General features: G+C 36.7%; 1 protein-coding gene across 1 annotated transcript; it reads right to left on the bottom strand.

The window, feature by feature from the left end:
* Positions 1-510: 510 nt before the first annotated feature.
* On the bottom strand, positions 511-15,172 carry AQP9 (aquaporin 9). Its single transcript, XM_075276207.1, has 6 exons — positions 14,990-15,172; positions 10,041-10,167; positions 4,616-4,753; positions 2,558-2,676; positions 2,244-2,461; positions 511-1,354 (listed from the first exon to the last, which is right to left on the bottom strand). The coding sequence occupies exons 1-6, from the start codon at positions 15,170-15,172 to the stop codon at positions 1,180-1,182; spliced, it is 960 nt and encodes a 319-aa protein (XP_075132308.1). The 3' UTR covers positions 511-1,179.
* Between the last annotated feature and the right edge of the window lie 229 nt (positions 15,173-15,401).

Genomic DNA, 15,401 nt, shown 5'->3' with positions numbered 1-15,401 from the left:
ATCTTCAGTATAATATCCCACTAATTGTAGTGGCTCAGGTTCCCAGGATCTCCAACAAGGTTGTGGCGGGGGTTGAGGTCCCACACAAACTTGGTACTGACTCTGATGACAAGGTGCACACCTTGTCATAACTCAGGCATATTCTCCAGTAGGTCCATGCACCTGCACTGAAATCTATGGCAGATCATACAGTAGCTGCTGTAGTTTTTAAGCATTACCCCTCACCATGTCCCCTTTTAGGAAAGTAGTGAGAAAAGAATTGCAATTCTTTGCACAAATCCCTGAGTGCAACCCCTTTTTCATGCCTTGTATGCTAGAACACTCTCATAAACAGCATTATATATTCCCTATGTTATGATATAATTTTATAGGTGCAATGCAAGTAACATTCACGCTGCATTATCTAAAACACCTTGTAGTGAAAAATATTTAATGTGAATTTTAAAAAATATAGGCAACAGACGCAATTCCTGTCGAATAGCTCAATCTTTATTTTTTGACTAAGTAATCGAACAGTTTTTGAGGTCACACTGGTAACAGTAATAGCAATGAAAAGAGTTACAACAGAAGATCTTGCAAGTTTCTAGAATCTGTTTTTCCAGCCCAGTGGCTTTGAGTGGCTGTGAGACACTGAATGTTTATGGCTTTACAAATTGACCTCACCAGCAGCATAATTGATAGCAGCGCATCATACATTTTCTTGTAGATGGGAAACAGCATCTTACTGAAGTGAAGTTCTTGGCCTCTGACAGTAAAATCATTTTAACACACAGCAAATTTTAATGGTATTGATGATTGATCACAGTTATTACACATTAATGCATGACAAGACCAATTACCTGCATATACCTTTGTGACCCAGTCTATGGTCCATTAGTGCTTCATTAAGAAGGATGATTTATGGCTCAGCAATTAAGAGGCATTATGATTATCCCCTGATACTTTTATGTAGGAGATTGAAGGCTACAAATAAAATACTAATGTGAACCTTTAAAAAGTCTCATATTTTGTTTTAATTTGAACCTAAAATTTTGCAGGTAATTAGATAAAACATGGCTTACAGTTACATCATCATAAACCAATCATAGAAGGTCCATGTTCACATGAAACTAGCAAGTTGGTGTATTCACACGAGAGCACGTTGCCCACCGAAGTCTGACCACAGTTCAAGAAAGACTCTCAAGCCATGTTGGCAAGTTCATGTTTGTCAAGCTGATCAATATCAAGGCTTTGATGCAAATCATTTGGTTCCTTTTTGTGATGAGCTTCAATGATCAGAATGTAAATGTAGGACCCAATTACAGCTCCACACATTGGTCCAAACACAGGGATCCACCAAAAGCTATTACCAGCGCTGTGAATGTAAAAAATAGATGAGAGGTGTGATAAAGGTAAAATATATTTATTATGTTAGTTAAATAAACTTAAAGAGATCTGTCATGATGAATGATGAAACATGTCAGCAAGTGGCCCAGTTGGAGCTGTTAGTTATACATTGGTTGTACGTCCTAGATGCCCTGAGTTATAGGTGTCTGTAATCATGGCAGAGTCCCTTTAAAACTGAATAAATCACAAGCCCAAGGTGTATCTATCCTAAAGTCCCTGGACAACATTGATGTGTAATTACTGCAGCATTAAAGGGGTTGTGCAACAACAAAAGTTGTAATGTTAACCTTAAAGAGATTGTCCAGGCTAAAATATATATTTTTTCATTAGGTCTGGGTGGAAAAAAAATTAAAAAAATTCCATAACCTTACTCATGTATTCCCGGTGCTCCAGTGTCCTCCTAGCACAGTCTGGTCCTATTGCTCAGCTGTCATCTTGCAGTGAAATCCTTGCCAACTGTGATGTCCTGGGACCCTTCTGCTGAGACTGCTGTGAACGGGGCTGCATGACTGGTTTGTGCTGGGAGGTACCAGAGCATCGGGGACAGGTATGTTGTTTTTTTTTTTACCTCCCCAGCCTAATTAAAAAAATAACATTGTAGTCTAGACAACCTCTTTAAAAAATTTGAGGCACTCTGCTGTTGAAATTTTCCTGGTACTTTGCTGGTACCCGTTCTTCCTGCTCCAGTGATGACACATTGACAGGTCAAATGATCAAAATCTTAATTATATTTTCTATCACTAGTTTTTCTGCTCCAACAATTGAATCTGATTATATGAACACAAGTATTCTAAGCAAGATCATTCTGTATAACATACAGAAATGTACATTTTAGCATTATCTACAAGGTGACTTACGTAAAAACTTCAGTTCCCCAGCCAGCCAGCGCTGTAAAGATTCTTGGCCCTAAATCTCTGGCTGGATTCATAGCAGCTCCACTGTTAGTTCCCAGTGCGAGTCCTAATGTTAGAATGAGGAGTCCAACAGCAATTGGCTCTAATCCACTAGGAACGGGCATGTTCTTTTTGTCAAACATGGCAAAAATCAGAATGAGTAGCAGAGCAGTAGCCATTATCTGTATAAGGGGAGAAATCATCATTTCAGGTCATAGAGCACAATGGATTTAATAAAATATGTTTTTCTTTTTATCATTTGTACTTCGATTTCTTACTTGATCTACAAGTGCATTCAGTGTGGAAAGATATGGAGATGGGTATGTTGCAAAAATGTGAGCAGTGGCATTTGGTCCAGTTACTGTAAAAACGCCTCCAGTGTAGTTCATTAACGCATCTGTGAAAAACATGAGACGCGTGTCAAGTATAAAATTTAAAGCTTTCTCAACCAAATAAATATTTTCTGAAGTGACAATCTGTGAATTACACTATTTGTTACAATTTCATAATAACCAAACAAAAAAAAAAAAATAATAGAAGAACGTTATAGGTCACCAATAATAAAATCAAAAGTATAGATTGTAATAGTTTTATTTTCATAAGCACTTAGTAATATAATATTATTAATAATAATAATAACACTAAACAAAATCACTTTTAAGATCCTAATCTACTTTTGCTCCTTTTGGCCCCAGGACTCTTCTGCGGAAACCACTTAATGTATACACAATGAAGTCTTTTTATCCTAGATCGTATAATGGATTTAGCTCCTAAACCTCCTATGTCCTTGGGTATATTAGGCAGCGTGTTATGATTTAAGTATATGTATATGTAAAGGATTTATAGCTTTGTATAAGGAAAACAAAGCTGTCACCATTATAAAGATGTGTTAAGAAAATACATAGCACAGTATTTTGAACCTATTTAGTATATTTAATAATGGATATTTACTATCCTTATAACAGTTCATCAATATCAGATCAGTGTTGGTCTTTCGACACCCCCACATATCAGTTGACTATAGGGGTTGGGATTCTCTGGCAATTGCAATGTTACCTTTATTGCTTACAAAGCACAGTTCTGTACAATTTGTAGTGCTGGAGCCTGGTATTGCAGCTTAGTCCCATTCATTTGAATACACTAAACTGCAGTAAACTGTAATACCAAGTACCGCTAATACAAAATGTATGTACAGTCTTCTGGTCAGATAATCTGTGGGGTAGCCAGGAGTTGGACCCCCCCTGGTCAGATATAATAGGTCTTTCCTGAGGATTGCCCCTTTAAAGTGTATCACATTTCACATTAAAGTTGCAGGCTTATGCACAAAGAACAGGTACTCCTAAAGAGGCGGTAATATGCTCACAATGACCTTTGGAAAATCAATATTATTTTAGCTTCTAAATGACTAAAGGCTTTAACTAATTTGCTGAAGTTCCGATTATCAGGGGCGTCTATTTAGAAATGAAAAGATTATGTTCAAGCTGTCTGGTAAGTTTGCTAGAACTATACTAAAATGTCTGACTATTAAAGCATTACTGCATTTATCATACATACAGTATATGGGTTTTATTGGTCAGTCATTGAATGAACTTAGTTCTGGCTAAGCTCAATATCCCACTCTCTCATATGTGGTTCCTCGCTCAGATTTACATGGCATCCTTCTGACATCGCAACGCTTAGCTCCAGCTTTTTAGTATAGGCTACATGAAAAAGATGATCAAGCGGCAGAAATAATAAAATCTCAATTGCGATTTTACCATGACTTTTGTGACACTGTCACAGCACTGTGTAATTCTAGTCTTTAGAATATAATAATTTACTGTATGTAAAACATTATCAACATGCTATCAAACATCAGTTATTATCATTACATATTAACGCTGCATTCAAACTCATATGATATACAAAATTATATTTCCATAGGAATCACCACTTTTTTTACTTTTACCCTATCCAGACTGCAAAAACATATAAAACTTTGCTAGTTATATGAACTAGGATGCCTCAACAAAAGCTCTGGTCTTTAATCCCCTGTTGTGTTGAATTCTAAAAGATATACCTCCATATATATGGCCTTTGGCTTAGACACTTGGTCCAGAAATGACATCTGACTTATACGGGACTGTCCAGGGAAATTTTTATTCTTCTATGAGGAGTCTGCCCTAGTGTATCCAATTGTACTATAATCATATTATGTGGAACCTATTAAAGGACTGAACCTGATTTAAAATTCTGGAAATTTCTCGACAAGCAGGGACTCTTAGGCTAAAATACTGTACAATCTATATAGGTCCACATTAAGAAACCTTCATCATACTGCAATATAGAGAACATACCATAATAAACACCAAAAACCGCTGCAGATCCAGTGATAGCTCCCAGGAACTGTGCACTCACGTAGAATGGAAGTTTGACCCATGCTAGTTTTCCAGTCATACACATGGCAAAGGAGACTGCTGGATTGATATGGCCACCTGAAAATGTAGACAGAACACATATTACTACATGATACAGAATTACATAGATCTAAATAATTGCCATCACAGCCCTAGATATACTCTTGTAGGAACATGGCGTAGTTACTAATATACATGTTTATACAATTGTGGACCAGGTGAAATCTTATAATTAACTGTGTAACTGTTAACATTGTAGTTATTGCATCACAAATCTTAATTAAAGTATAATCTGTCATTATTAAAGATATATATAGACCAGGGTTACGCCTCTGTTTTTCTGGTCTGCTGGAGAACCAGAACAACAGTGAGGCAGGCTGCTAAAATAGCAGTATATGGAGTCTGACGGACCCCACTGACTGTAATGGGGTCCGTCAAGTATCTGTCCTTTTAACCCTGCTGTTCTGTTCGCATTTGCTATACACTTGTACTGTTCCCGAGTCAATATGACCCGACCTATTAATTCTTGATTTTTAGCTACTCTAATTGTTTTATTTGAATACTTTTTTCATTGAAATACTGTATGTGAATATCTTTGATCATAAACAAAAGAAAAATTTAAATTCAAACTTAATTTATTTATTTTTTCATAAAAAGGTTACACAGGCTTTTTGCAATTATCTTCGATTGTTGACATTCTGCACACAAATAAAGAAGCTTTACATTACTATTACTAAAACATGAAATTTAACTTTTTGAAAACAAATTTTATAAATCAACAAATGAAAAATCATAAAAACTTCAACCATTTTAGAAAGAAAAAACAAAAAAACTGAACGTTCATGAGTTTTTACATTGAGCAGAATAATAAGACACATGTCCTTTACACAGATATTTTGAACATCCAGCACATGTCAGATTAGTCTTATTGTCACAGATGGACAGAAGCTCCATCTCTTCCTTTTTTTGCTGGTAGCTGTGCTGGTGGAGGCCGTGGATGTGGAGTCTCTTTCTTGAGCCTGCTGGACACTGTTTACAATGGCTGCTGCTCCCTCACTTCTGGGGGTCACTTTTCTGCTCTCAATATATGGCCTCACCAGGGATTTATCCAATTCCTCAAGAAATAATCTTCTTTTATGCAGCTTATTCCGGTTCCAAGAGGGGTCGATTTCTCTCCATAAGACAAATGCATTGTATGCAGAAACGTCCAGTATGTTATAAAATAAAATCATTGGCCACCGATTGGTTTTGCGTTTGCATGTATATGTTGATATTGCTTGGTCTAAAGTATCAACTGCTCCCTTTGTGGCATTATAATCCAAAATAATGTCAGGCTTTCTGTCTTCTCTATCACTTACGGCATAGTCATGGTGCATTGTGCTCATGAGAATTACCGGTTTGGTTTTTTTCGGAACATAAGAAACAACAGTTGTATTTCCAGAAAAATAAAAAGTTGAACTGTACTCCTCTCTCTTGCTAAGGATACCTTGCGGTAGTTCAGGTTTGTTTTTTCTCATAGTACCCAGCATGGTAAGTTGTTTTTTCTTCAACATCTGGCCTAGTTGATAGGATGTAAAAAAGTTGTCACATGTGACATTTTGTCCTTTTAGACCATGAGTCAAATCTAGAACAACACGCATACCCAGATTTTTTCAGGTCTTTCATCAGGGGCTTTTCCTGTATACACTTGAACATTTAGAGCATATGAACTTTTGCTGTCGCAAAGTGTCCAGATCTTGATGCCATATTTTGCTGGCTTACTTGGTATATATTGTCTGAATGGGCACCTACCTCGGAATGCCACCAGTTGCTCATCAACAGTTATATTTTCACCACTGTTATACAATTTTGGTAGAATCTCTACCCATTGATTCCAAACATTTCTAATAGGGGCTAGTTTATCTTTAGCTCTTCTTTCCATTCTATCTGTTTTAGAATCAAACCGCAGTACTCTCGAAATGTCATGAAACCTTTCAAGACACATTGTAGCTCTAAATATGTGGCGACCGGTTTCGCAATTCCACAAACTTTTACCCTTTGAATGATAGACAACCAGTCTCATCTCTCACAAAAAGACTAGATAATTACTTGCTTACTGATAAGAACAGTGAAACCACCACCATTTGGAGATGAAGAACACATAAAAAAACATAACTTTTGCAGTCAGAAATAATCAGAGACCTGTAGAACAATATAAAATGCTATCGGGTCATATTGACCCAAACAGTACAAGTGTAACAATCAGCGTGTAGCAAAAAGTAAACAAAAAAAACAAACAAAAAAAAATAAAAAATGTAGAGCTCCACAAATGAGGAAAAGTCAAGGAACCACTAGTTTCAAATCCTCATTAAAAAAAATCTGCAGGGTCTCAAAAATCATTTCGGGTCATATTGACCCGAACAGAACAGCAGGGTTAAAACTGAAACCAAAGAAGGAAAAAGTCATTGGCAGCCAATGGAAACTCCAGAACTTGTGTGAACATAGCCTTAACATTGAAAAAAAATTACAATATTACCAATCATTTGAACATAGATGATGACTATGTGGTGTGCTTGTTACTTGATAGAATGGACAGGACAAAGTTGTTAAAATATCTATTGTCAGTCTAGGTCTTCTATGGTTTTTTACTGGTTTAGTATCGGTATGTCCGTCTATGTAAAATTGTGTGTGTCGGATAACTGCTTATGCACTGCAATTACTGTATGTCTCTTGCTGGACGGAGGATAAAATCATATCAATTCAATATGACTACTTCCAATGTATGATCCATCTGTTAAAGGGAGTCAGTCACCAGAAGCCAGCATATTAACCCTGTGGAGTTGCGTTGATATGCTGGGTTCTGGTGATAAACTCCCATTGCTAGAATTGCACTTTTCACTGATCTAGACTATATTTCTCTGCTCCATTTGCTATGCTGTACTATAAACAGAGAATAAAGGGATACAAGAACAATCTTGGCTCTACGTAGTATTTCACACCAGTAAAATACTACATTCTAGCTATAGATATCTGTAACCTTTGAGCTCCTAATAGTGACCTTGACAACTAGAGTTTCTGTTTGCTTGCTTTTAAGGTCACTATTCCCGTGAACACGTAAACATATTGAAGGTCTTTGACTTTTTGCACAGACATTTTAAGTAATATAAGAATTCTTTTGCCAATTTTAATGAACCATGTAATTCTATCAGAGGAATTCAGGATGTTAGAGATGTAAAAGTCTTCTAGAATATCGGATTAACTATTATTGTGAGTATTTTTCTATGTTTAGCAAAGTTTAATGGAAAGCTAGGGAAACAGAAATTGCCATCAGAACGATTCACTGGAATGTTTTATACACAACCTAATAAGAAGACACTTCAATCCCTTCTGCTCAACCATTTGGACCTATGGCTAACATTTATTATACAGTGCAATGATACATAATAACAAGTAAGTAAAATCATGCTGTATATTCTTACATGACATACGGAGTATAAAATTGTATATTAAATGTGAACTAGAACCAGAATTGCTATACATTAAGCATGTACATGTAATGCCTCAACATGGAACGACTCAGTTTGGATTCATTGTACAATACTTCCAGTACAGCATCATTGCTTTGTTATGGACTCCACATGTGAATGGAGAAGTTTGAATATAATACATATATAACTATGTTTTCACATGCATTGTACCTGAATCCAAATAAAGTAACTGTCTAGTGCACAACCTTTTATGTCTAGCATTGTATCCACACCTTAATAATATTAAGCAGCCTATGCAGCATAACTGGATCCTATGGGTTTGTGTTTTCCATTTTATTGCTATAGATTTATGGTAAGATTGTCTTTCAACGTGTGACTTACTACTGCTTAACTGCCTGTAGTATAACCAAGTGCTTTCACATTATTGCAAATCCAATTTATATGCATCTAAGTGATACAGGGGCTTTAAAATGAGACCATCCCCATTCACAAATACAATTAGATTTCTGACCGCCATTGATCTCTGATCTTTATTATTGAACACCAGCTGCTGAGGTTAGTGTATACTTGACTTGCATTATTCTGTCACCTATATGAAATGTGAAATATCTTTACATCAAAAATTTACTTTCCCGTAGATGAGCCATTGAACACGTAATAAATGTCATCAAGATGAATTAGATGCATATATGTCCTGTTAGTAGACAGTCTTTGAAAGGTCTATTTCCGCAATGCTATAGAAACACACAGTGGAGGTTTATGTAGTATTTTTTTTCATTAAAAAAATCTTACTAGTTTGGTTTATCCATTAAACGAATATAAAGGAATTCCAATAAATATAATACTATATAACGCTAAACAATGATAAGGCTCTACAAAAGTGAACCAGATTGAAAGCTGCTGCTTTTATGTTAGCACTTTATGTACAGCAGGTTCCCTATGAGGTGAGTCATTTTACGAGAGGTTTAAATACCTTTCAGTGGTCTTTGGGTAATTTAGAACTTTTGATAACACAGTAGGCATTATGACTGATCATTTCAGATTAATGGACTTTCACTGTAATTGTAATAGAAAATGAGCTACTACTTTTCAGATAAAATTTTACTAGCAGTATTCAGAAGGTATTCCAAATGAAAGTGGGAAGAAAAATGGGAACTATACCAGTCATCATTTCTCTATGCAATTAGCGCCCTTTTGTCTAATAGTCAACCACAATGTGTGCTATATTTTTGTAACCCAAGGTACTCGAAACACAGCTTGGAAGTTCTTAGGCCCAGTTCACATCTGCGTTCGGTATTCTGTTCAGAGAGTCCACTTGGGGATCCCCAAATGGAAACCTATACGCATTAAAAAGTGGTTAGCTAACAAACCACATGGACCCCATAGACTATAATGGGGTCCGCGTTGTTTCCACTCGGTGTCCGCACGAATCATGCGGAGAGAAAAGTACTGCAAACGATATTCCCGAACAGAATACTGAACACAGATGTGAATCGGGCCTCAGTGTTATTTAGAGTATAGCAGAAATTTTTTTTTAAGTGGATGCCAGGTAGTCATTCCCCAACACCCACTATGATCAATTTCACAGGCAGTTTATTAACCTCTTATTATTTATTTGGAGTGTAGGAGGAAATGCTGGTCTAATATCAGCCTATCCTATTGGTAGATCATCAATATTGCAATCTCAGAAAACCCATTTGAAGGGAACTTCCTTATTTACTATATTGGATTTAGGGTCATTCAAAAATAGTTGTCAGATAACCATAGAAGATAGAAGATGTTTCCATTGTTTCCAAAGGCGTTGACCAGTATCATTAAATATTTTGACATCAGGTAAGTATCTTTATAGATGTCCCTGGAACTTATTATGTAGTGTATTGAAGTGTACATGAAGTTACCTGACACTCCTCCACTTGCATAGATTGCCATAGTGACTCCCAATGAGCAGCCAATAGTAGTTCCCAGGATTCCGCCAGATGCCTCATGGTTGAGAACAGATGTGGCTATACTACAACATGTGAAGGTCTAAAGTCAAAAGAAAATATACACATAATAAGCTTTAGATTATTACATTCGTTTAACTATAATCAGCTATTTTTTTATTGCTCATTTTCAGAATAATGGCATAACCAGATTGTAATAAATATGGCATTCAACAGTGGCAACTACAAAAGGTTAAAACTATTGTGCTTCAAGTAGATCTACTATACAACACTGCAAAAACACATAAGGAATATTAAAATACTAAATTGTCTTGATCTAAAAATAACTAAGCTTATATAAAACATTACTTGTACCTTTCTCCATGTAGTATAAATGTCTGTTACAATCTCTTTCTATAGGCCCTATTAAGGAATTTGGAAATCACAGAGGGAGGATCTCTGTCTATTCGAAAGGACCTGGCACAACTTTACACTATACATTCCTTTTAATGGGCACTACTGTGAAATGCCTCATAACCAGAGTCGTAACTTGAGGGGGTACAGAAGCACTGGGGCCCAGGAGCCTTAGGGGCCCATAAGCACTGGCATCAGCATTGAGATTGCAGCTTCCATTTGGCGCATAAGCCAAGGAGACCCACAGATTACTCTAACCGCATTAAGGCTGATTAAACTCCTTAGCACCCGTAACCATCACTCTCAAGAATTCCCTGTAGGGATAAGGTAGGGAGCCCCAGGCAAAAGCTATGCCACTGCTCATAACCTCTTTAAGAAATATGCACCTTTCTCTGCATCCGTTATATTGATGAAGGTCATGTTTTGACCGAAACGTTTATGTTTGGATGCCTTTAATAAATACATGATTTCTCTTCATCCCATTGAGTGCCAGAAAATTTCTTCTATATGTGTATGGCAGCGAGATGCCTTTTCTGAGCACCTGAAGCTTATTATACTGAGTGACAGAACATTATATTCAAGCTCTTTAAGAAATGAATATGGTCTTTTCCCTGTGGATAACTGTGGCTCCATTCATAAGGCATTATCCAAACACTTTGGGTATTACTAAAATCATTTACATAAGTGTAATTGTACATACTGTATTCTCATGATTTATTGCTGCGGCATATTTTTAATATTTCCCATATTGTATTTCTTATTGCCTAATTGAATATAAAGGAGACTGCATTGCAACACAGCATTGTACATATCAGTTGCAAAATTCAGGTTGGTAGTTGGTTGGATAAGTTTTCTGTAAATAAATCTTTAAACAAACTGTCCTTTTTCTATGTACAAGAATAATAGCAATAAGTTTTATCTCACATCTATACAACTCTACTAAGGTTTCACCATTTATACGGGAAGGACCAGCTTACACTTTGCACTGTGGCTAAAAGAACCATCAGATTAGTTAAGCAACTTATTTTCCTGTGCAATTCCACACAAATAGTATTTTATTTTAATTAGCCATAGATATAAAAATGCCATTAAAGGGACTTTGTCAGGTCCAAAATGTCTCCCAAGCCAATAATAATGTTGTGTAAGGGCCCTTAATAGCAACTGAAACATAAGTTTGTGGTAAATCAGCTCGCAAGTGCATTAGGGGTGGGCCCATATTATCAGATTTGCCTACAGACAGTGGTATGTATTCTGACTCTTCTATGGAATAGATGGCTAATGCCTTCCTTTTAAGTCAATGACATTTTCATCCTTAGAGTCCATTCAGATGGAGGAAAATGGTGCGGAATTTGGTGTGGAGTTTCAGCGCTGAAAAAAAAAAAAGTCTCCCATTGACTTGAATGCGTTCCTTTTTCTGAAAAATAGTTTTCATAAAAATGGTGCCTGTCATGTCCTGGAGAAATCTTTATGCCTATGACCATATTATCCAGTTATTTAGAATATCCTCAATATATAAGAAAATGTGCATAGACATGGTGACAAATACAGTATATTCTCATGCAAAATACTGTACCTATCAGTACACTATCACCACGCAATGATCTGCCCATAGAAACAAAATGCAGATCATTGGACACACGACATGAAGATTATAATGTTGTTACATCTAATGATTGTCAATGTGGTTGTGTTTTGGCACTTGGCATGGTAGGCTTGGTAGGGGCTGGAGGTCTACTCTAGCTCATACACCCAACGGGAGAACCAAGCCTGCTTGGTTCCTTGATTCTCTGTAACAAGCGTTAGCAATGGATATAAATATTTAGCAGCTTGGAAGGCACTTTGGATACAAAGCAAAAGGAAATCATATGGTAGTATCTTTATATTATTCCCAATATATTTAGATCTCCTGTTGCATGTTACAAACAGAGTTCAGTACAGAGGTGGGTGAACGCTGGGGAATAATCAGTAAACAAAGCGCAGGACAAAAAGTACCAAAAGTTCAGAGATAGCCGAATAAAAGTCATTGGTCTGTTCACATTTTCCTCATATCTGAGAAGTAAATATTAATAATAGAAATGCTATAAATCAATGAAGCTGTTTGTCATAACTTGTTTGATTTTCTTCATCAGGTTCGGCTGCCAGGGCATATTTCGACATGTTTCTGCACAAGGTTTTCTCTTATGCCAGGATTGCACATGAGGGTTTCTTAACTTTAGAAAGTTAAACCATTAAAATAATTTTTTATTTTTCATAAAAATGTAATTGTATAAACGTAAATTTGTATATGTTACTAAGTGTCACATTCAGATTGTGGTATCCAACCCTTTGGACTAGATTCTGTTTTTTATGCAGGAAGTGCTGATCTGGCAGAAAATAATATACTGAAAAAATAAAGGAAGTTACAAAACAGATCACTCACATGATTGAAAACAAGTCTGCAGCAGAAATGTGCAGTATTCAAGTCTGTAAATACATAGTAGTGATAAAGAGGATTCAAAGCAAATACTGGTGCTGGAAGGACGGAAGAGAAATCCATACTTGTTAATCATTAAGGAGAAGTCCCCTTGGGCGATTGTTTATCTGGATGGGTTTACTCTGCAGCAATGTAATATTATGGGGGAGGTAACAGCTAATAACTTGTATTCATACCTGTATTATATTAAAGTATTTTCTAAATAATTATCTGTACATGTTACATTTTCAATGCTGAAGAGTATATATATATATATATATATATATATATATATATATATATATATATATCATACATTTGCTTCAGATTTTGCCTCTCACAATAGAGTAGGTAAAATATATGAATATTTGTTCCTTGGTGGTTAGAACAGAATTTACACAGAAAAAAACATGTATGTCACTTGTGACCATGCCCTTATATTTTTGATAGACTGTGCTTAGTTTTCCATGTAATAAAACAAACATCCTATGCATTTAAATTTTTACTGGCTCGTAGCAAGGAGTAAGGGCCATTTTAACCATAGGGCAGATGGTGCTCTTGTACCATGCACTATGGTAGAAGGGAGCCCTTGGGATTGCAGGACAGCCCACCATTTAGAGTGCTCCCCAGCTGTTCAGGGAAATGGGTCCAAACTGCCCCAGTATGTCCACTCTCCAACTCATCTACATCCTCCAGGTGCAAATGAGTTGAATACAACAGTGAAGCGAGAGACATCCTCTCCATGCTTCACCTTTCGGCCCTATTTCTGCTCCCGATGTCGTGGGAGCAGTAAATGAGATGCAGTGATGTCACTTACATTGCGTCTTTTGCTCCCTGTTGGCTCTGGAACCAGAGACAGAAGAGAACAGGGGAACAGAGAAAGCTATTAGTCTTTTTTTCTTTGTTTGATATATACTGAATGGACAACTGAAGCGGGACATAAAACTGTGGTGACAACTGAAGCAGAGCTTAAAACTATGGTGGCCACCTGAAGGGGAATATGAAACTGGGGTGTTCAACCTGGAGGAGGACAAAACTGTGGGGGGTAACTTGGGGGTGGGGACATGAAACTGATGGCAACCTTACATAAAACTGTGAGACAATCTGGAAGGGGACATGAAGTTATGAGGGAACTAGAAGGAGGATTTAGAACTATGGGGGCAACCTAGAGGGAGACATAAAACTGTGGGGGCAACCTGGAGGGGGACATAAAACTGTAGAGGCAACCTGGAGGGGGACATGAAACTGTAGAGGCAACCTGGAGGGGGACATGGAAACTGTGGAGGCAAATTGAAGGGGGACATGAAACTGTGAAACCTTTCATTAGGCCCACCAATGTGTTAAAATGGCCCTGCAATGGGCGATTGCCTATTCTTCAGTTCCCAAAAATGATGGTACCGTTCTTTCATTGGAATGGAGGCACAGGTCCATTGCCCTATCAATTCTGTGAATTATACATAGATGTATGCATTTATGGGTTAATGTCAGGAAATTTGGATTCCCTACACCCTAGTAAGTATATATATATATATATATATATATATATATATATATATATATATATTACACACACATTACTTTAGGTTCACCTTAGGTAAACCTATGTAGAAATATCATCTCGCTACTTAATTATATTGTAATCATGATAGCATGTACATCGTATGACTGATATCATATCATATAATTTTCTAGATAATACAGTTACATACTGTTTATGCTTTTTGTGTATTCTAATTCTTATATACATAGCATCACCCCTGTACATTGTACTATAACATAAGACAGGATATAAGAAAGAATTGTAATACGAAAACAGATAAATGTAGTAGAAATGCAAAAAGATTTTACAAAGGGAGAAGGCTGAAAAAGTAGTAGTTTGGAGGTGGTGAAGTGTTATTGCTGCAATTCTAGTTCTACATAATCATATAGACATTAGATTGTTCAGGCTGAGTACTGGCATTGTGCTGTCTTTCATGTTATAAGCGAGAGGCTTCAGATCTAAGAAATGCACACATCAGCAGGGATACACAGAAAAAACAGGAAAACAGCTGACACTTACTACCAACAGACAAGTACCGAAAAATTCTGAAAGGGTTTCCTTTGCCAGGCTGTTCCTCAGAGCAATTCGTTCTAAACAGCTACTTTTTTCCTTCATGTCTAAAGCACTGTACTTGCTGCTCCTCCTGTCGCCCTTGGTGGCGTCAGCTTCAGACATCCCTTTCTGCAGATTTTGGGCTCCCATTTAACTATTAACCCACGTGGGAATGTGTGTATCGGCTCCAGTGAATGGCCTGATTCATATAGTGCCAGGAAAGTCTATTTCCTGTCCTGCTATTGGCTGGAGTAAACTACGTAAATGAAAAAAAATGCAGCTCATATTAAAATTTTTCCACCTCAGTTTATAAAATGTGCATTTATAAAATAGCACATGTCATATAAAGGACAATGTTCTGATAGAAAGGTGTAATTAG

The sequence above is a fragment of the Leptodactylus fuscus genome, chromosome 5, assembly GCF_031893055.1.
Source record: "Leptodactylus fuscus isolate aLepFus1 chromosome 5, aLepFus1.hap2, whole genome shotgun sequence".
NCBI lineage: Eukaryota > Metazoa > Chordata > Amphibia > Anura > Leptodactylidae > Leptodactylus > Leptodactylus fuscus.
The sequence above is the reverse complement of the archived record's forward strand: the minus strand, read 5'-3'. Positions and strand labels throughout refer to the sequence as shown.